At 57.5% G+C, this 5705-nt stretch overlaps 1 protein-coding gene across 1 annotated transcript; it reads right to left on the bottom strand.

Annotated features, from left to right (window-relative positions):
* Positions 1-588: 588 nt before the first annotated feature.
* Positions 589-3963, bottom strand: LOC100101568 (left-right determination factor 1). The gene is made up of 3 exons (XM_017347762.4): positions 3558-3963; positions 3120-3362; positions 589-1780 (listed from the first exon to the last, which is right to left on the bottom strand). The coding sequence occupies exons 1-3, from the start codon at positions 3743-3745 to the stop codon at positions 1417-1419; spliced, it is 795 nt and encodes a 264-aa protein (XP_017203251.4). The 5' UTR covers positions 3746-3963; the 3' UTR covers positions 589-1416.
* Positions 3964-5705: the final 1742 nt, after the last annotated feature.

The following is a 5705-nucleotide window of genomic DNA, read 5'->3' as shown; positions in this document are numbered from 1 at the left end:
GGAAGGGTATATGGAGGGGAATTGCCAGATATGACAGCTTTCAAATGAGATTTTAACCAAATGCCTGTGTCATCAGCAAAACACAGACCAGGGAATAGGGTGGGAAAGTTTATTTATTACCCATTCTACAGTGTAGAAATCCAACACATTTGTATGGACTCAGCCACAGTTTTTTCACCTGGAAAATGGGAGTAACAGCACCTACCACAAGGGATAGTTACAAGAATTGTGGAAGAATGGACATGACCTTGCCTAGCTTAGTGCCTTGGTTCACAGGAAGTGTTTAGTGAAGGTTAACTTGCTTCCCACACCGCTGTCGCACACACACACACCGGTTCTCATGGCCACCAGTGCAGGGTTAAAGTGCTTTCAAAGAGCATGCAAGACTCCCTTTGGAATGAGACTTGTGTGGGAAAAGAGAAAAATCCGAAATGAAAACTTTAAATGTAGTTATTAGCATCTTCAACGCCCTCTAGAAGCTGGGGGGTCTTTGGTCCACCCTGTCTTGAGATCACTACGTTGCTTTCATTCCCCAATATTGCTCCCTTCTCTCCTCTGTAAGGAGTGCCAGAAATTAAATACACTGAGTGAAACATCGTTTTGCTTTATTTATTCGGCTTTTCTACCTTCAGTTGTTTTTGCTACATTAAAAAGAAAAAATGTAAAGACCAGTGGTCTTTGGTGCTAAGTTCCCTACAACAGGGCAGCACCCTCAGTGCTGAGTTTCTGAAGGGCAGGGCAGGTCCTAGCAGCAATGAGGTCTTGCAGCCGGAGCCCACTCCTCCCTTTTCAAGAGAATGTGGTGGCCCAAAGTCTTCTGCATGTGCTTGAAGTCCCATCGTGCAGCCCCACCAGACGCAGAAGTCAAGTGCCTGGTTCCATGCCCACTGCCCCAGCCAGAAGCCCTCAGCCTTCCTCCTGGTACCCTATCTGGGGAGAGGGAACTTGGGTGTGTTTACAACAGTCCCGAAGGGGTCAGTATCTGGGAGGACAGGGGCCTCTTTTTCAGACATTCTCCCTGTCTAGGAGAAGCAGGGATTTTTGTTCCTTTGTTTCACCATAGAATAGAGTAAACCAGTTCAGCTTCCTCAGTTCTCGTCATAAGGTTTTGCTGTCCCACACTCAGTTGAGAATTAACCAGCCAGAGAACAGAACTTCTCCGCGGAACATCTGTCCATTGCTCAGCTTGGTCCTTTAATAAGCAGGCCAGGGTTTCCCACTACAGCTGCATTCTTTACTCACGTAAGTGCTTAGGATGGGCGGTGGACAAGGACAGGAAGTGGAAGAACACAGGGCAAAGGCTACATGGGGGCACTAAATTGGGACAGTGGTAACTAAGTATACAGATAAGACCTACGTTAAGACTGCCGCTATGGCCGTGTCTGGGCAGAGGCCTCAGGAGCTACACTGGGGAGGCTATGGCTCCAGCCTACTGGGCACAGGTGCCCCGTCCGAGGCACAGCTGCACTGCTTCACCCTCATGTTGGGCAGGCTGACCACCCGGGGCCTGGTCCTGCCTCCCTCCTGGATGCTGACGATCATGGGCAATGCGGCAGTCTCCGAGGCGATGCACCGCCGTGGCCCCAGAAACGGCCACTTGAAAGACAGGGGCTCTGGCAGCTGCCGGCAGCTGCCCACACACTCGTGGGCCACGAAGCCTGGGGGCTCCAGGATCCAGTTCTCGGCCCACTTCATCCCCTGCAGGTCCACGAACATCTCCTGGCGGCAGCAGCGGGTGCCCTCGGTCAGTGGCACCTCAGGGTCACAATTGCCCTGAGCTCTGTGGGGACAAAGAGAGGAAGGGTCAGAGGCCAGCTGAGGGCAGGAGACCCAGAAGTGGGGCATCTGGGAGGGAGGCTTATGATGACCCTTCTCTCATTAGGTTCACAAAGTTGGGTATTTATGATAGAGGATGAACAAACATCAAGGATAAATCAGCCACGGTTTGTTGAGGGAGCCAGGTGCTTCCCAGATGTTATCTCAGGTGACACCTTCATTTCATCCTCAGGTGAACCGTGTCGGGCACGGAGACCCCGATGTGCTCGGTGACATGACAGGAGGCTGCAGCAGGCTGAAGGCAGAGCTGGACTTGTGTAGTGGTATCCATGGGGGATGGGTTCCAGGACTCCCCTCCCCCCCCCCCCCCCCCGCTTGGATAACAAACTCTACCAGTGCTCAAGTCCCTTAAATAAAATGGCATAGTATTTGCATATAACACATGCAATTCTGTATGCTTTAAATCATCTCTAGATTACTTATTTTTTAAATTTATTTGACAGATACAGTAAGACAGTGAGAGAGAGAGAGAGAGAGAGAGAAAGAGAGAGACAGAGACAGAGAGAAAGGTCTTGCTTCCGTTGGTTCACACCCCAAATGGCCGCTAAGGCCAGCCAGCGCTGCGCCGATCCAAAGCAAGGAGCCAGGTGCTTCCTCCTGGTCTCCCATGCGGGTGAAGGCACCCAAGCACTGGTGCCATCCTCCAGATGCCTTCCCGGGCCACAGCAGAGAGCTGGACTGGAAGAGGAGCAACCGGGACAGAACCCAGCGTGCATATGGGATGCTGAGGCGCAGGCGGAGGATTAGCCAAGTGAGCCACGGCGCTGGCCCCTCTAGATTACTTATAATAATGTCATGTAGATGCCTCATCTCTAGCTGTTCTACTATATTGTTTAGGGAGTACTGGCAAGAGGAAAAGTCTCTACATGTCCGTTCCAGCTGTATTTTTATTCTGAATATTGGCCATCCGAGGCTGGCTGAAACCACAATGCAGAATCCACAGGCAAGGGGCAGCCTGCCGCACACAGCACTGTCTGCTCTGAAGAGTTCCTTTGTCCCAGGAAGAGGGCAGTCGCCAAAACCCGGAGGAAGGTGTTCAACCCTGGTAACTAACGCTAATGTTCTTCCAAAGACTCATCATGGAGAACAGTAAATAAAAACAGAAGACTGCAATCAAATGCATGATTCAACGACAACATGAAAGTCCCCTGAAAAATTTCAGATGTTTTTCAATAACTGATAAAACTTCTACCACTAGAAGACCGCCCCGCTGCCCCGCCCCAGCAGCCAGCCCAGGGGACAGGGGCCTGGACTCCCATTCACCGCGTCCACCTGGCACCTACCCGTAATCCTTGAGGTCCAGGGTATGCAGCTCCAGCTGAGGCTCGCCCTGCACGCCGCCAGGCTCCCCCTGCGGGGCAAAACGCACCAGCTTGTGTGCGCTGGATGCCCCGGGACCCAGGTGCTCCCTGTGCACAGACACCACCAGCAGCAGCGGCTGCCGGGGCTGGCCTAGCTGCTGCCAGAAGGTCACGGCCTCGGTCACGTCGAAGGTCTTCCAGCCGCTCTCGTGGAGGGACACCAGCCTGAGACAGAGCCCAGTCTGAGCGGTCGGGGCTGGGCCGCGCAGTCCCGAAGGCCCAGGGCGGCCCCTCTGGCGCTGCACGCCCACGCTCCCTACCCGCCCCCCCCACCCCCGCGCCGCACCCTTCTGCCCCCCCCCCCCCCGCCCCCGGGCCGGCGCACCTCCCTACCCCCGCCGTCCCCGCCGCGACTCCCACCTGGAGTCGATGAGGGAGGTGCGGTTGGAGCCGTCCTCACGGACGCGCAGCCACTCGATGGTGACCCGCGCCCGGGCGTGGCGCGGGGACAGCCCGTGCCTGCGCAGCGCCGCCTTGGGGACCGGCTCCTGGAAGAGCCGCAGCACGGCCTGCACCAGCTCGCTGTTGGGCGGCAGCCGCTTCTCCATGCCGAATACCAGCAGGTGCGTGGAGGCGTCCGACAGCAGGAACTTGCCCACCACCTCTGGGGACAGGAGCGGGGTCAGCGGGCGCTCTGGGCATGGCCAGATAGCTGAGGACGCCCTCGGGCCTGGCCATCTGCACCCAGCAGGAGGGCTGCCAAGGTCCCCTCAGGGGAGAGGCTGAGGCTCAGAACCCTCCTGCAGGCTGCTGGCCTTGGAAGCCCTGGGGGTGGCTCCCAGCGCAGGGGCTGGGTTGGCCCCAACGGGAGTAACTTGGCCTTTGATTCAAGTATTTTTTCAAACACACCTCTGTCCCCAGTGCGCACAGCAAGGGGAGACAGAAGGCAGATGTCCCAGAGGACCAGGTGGCAGGGAGATGCTCCCAGACAGGCCCAGACCAGAGTGCTCCGGGGGAGAATGGGGCCCCAGCAGGTCCTGCCTGTGTCCCGCTGGGCTCTCCTCCTGTCCATGGTCCTGGCCACGAGGGCACCTTCTGTGCACAGCCAGAGTCCAGATGGCCCAGGCTGCCATCCTCCCAGCCACGGCTCCTCCTCACTGCACGGGGCTCCATGGACCTCGCCAGAGTCCACAAAGCAGGGCCCTCCGACACCACCCCTGGGCCCAGGGCAGCCGGGCAGGGGCTCACCTCGGAAGCTCTGGCTGAGGCTGAACCTCTTCCCGCGGGAGCGGTCTCGGCGGCTGTGTTGCAGCAGGGCCAGGTACTGGGCCCTCACATGGGCAGGGATGGCCAGGCCCTCCACGTCGGCTCTGTCCAGGACGGGCGCCTGGCGGAGGTGCAGCTGCTGCAGCAGGCTGTCCAGGATCTGCTCCCCGGTCAGGGCCAATCCGGGCCCGGCCTGGGGCAGAAGCCACAGTGCCCAGCAGAGCCACAGGGGCCACATGGTGCTCTGTCTCAGAGGTTGCAGGAGGGCCTGGGGTGCAGCTGCGTGTGCTGAGAGCCAGGGCTGGGCCAGCTTTATAGCCGGGCCTGGGCTGGCCTGGGGTGGTGGGAGGGAGTGAGGAAGGGAGGGAGGGAGGTCACACCCCTCAGACCTCCTGGGAGCCCAGCAGCCAGACAGGTCCCTGAGCCCTGAGGAGGGGGCTGTCTGGAAAAGACTCAAAGAGCGGTGTGGATGCCACTCGGGCGTGCTGTCTCAGCTCAACATTTTTAGTGCCTGTTCCATATCCTGGGCTCTACCCTAGTCCTGGTCTATGAGAAACCGAGTCTCTTAGATGGAAAGGAGAGTCCCATCAGCCAGCTGCTTAATCTTCCTGGAGGCCGGTCTGGGTGTAGGTTTGTTCACCAAGAAGCAAGGAGTGAAAGGGTTATGCATTCCTGCCGGCTCTGCCCGCTGTCACAGAAGCCCCTTGCGCCATCCCATGCCACCGTTCAGCCCTTGCAAGCTCCCCTTTGTTCTTCTGCTCTGCATAGGTCCCTTAGGGCTGTGTCACAGCCCTCGACCTCACCCATGACAGAGGAAGGAGGGAACCTGGCAGTCCCAGGGAAAGCAACCCTGCAAGTGTCTTGTCAGTGACTCAGCCCAGGGTGAGACTCCCATGCAGAGAGCCGCAGGATTCTGGCCAGGCCGCTCTCAACACTGGTGCTCAGCTGGAGTCCAGGTTGTTCCTAGACATAGGATAAGGGACAGGAATCAGGAAGCCACAGGCGCTGGGGGCCCCTTGGAGTGGGAGACCCCCAGTGCCTCCTCAAACCCTCATTCCGGAATGGCTGCCTTTACATATGGGATCTGCTGCTTACTTGACGTTTGACCGGCTAGTATACCCAGTTTCTCAGTGCCTCCATTGGCTCAGGTGAAGGAGTGGAGGGATGGTAATCGGGGCTACCTCCACGGTTAGGAAGAAGGTTCTTTGGCTCAATACATGGGAGCTGTTTGGCCCAGGGCTGGGCAACTGGTGCAAGCTCTATTTGGGTTTGCTGTATCGTTAGTCTCTGCCTGAAGTCTGT

This window comes from Oryctolagus cuniculus, chromosome 13 (assembly GCF_051225735.1).
Source record: "Oryctolagus cuniculus isolate XC-2025 breed Fujian yellow rabbit chromosome 13, ASM5122573v1, whole genome shotgun sequence".
NCBI lineage: Eukaryota > Metazoa > Chordata > Mammalia > Lagomorpha > Leporidae > Oryctolagus > Oryctolagus cuniculus.
Note: the sequence above shows the minus strand (reverse complement) of the source record. Positions and strands in the feature narration are given on the sequence as shown.

Bases quoted from the DNA above. Each gene is read 5' to 3' on its own strand.
- LOC100101568 (XM_017347762.4), bottom strand. From the start codon at position 3,745: ATGGAGAAGCGGCTGCCGCCCAACAGCGAGCTGGTGCAGGCCGTGCTG. The intron at 3,363-3,557 runs GTGGGAGTCGCG...GCTCTGTCTCAG, and splicing joins ACCTCCCTCATCGACTCCAG to GCTGGTGTCCCTCCACGAGA. The intron at 1,781-3,119 runs GTAGGTGCCAGG...TTGTCCCCACAG, and splicing joins CTGGACCTCAAGGATTACGG to AGCTCAGGGCAATTGTGACC.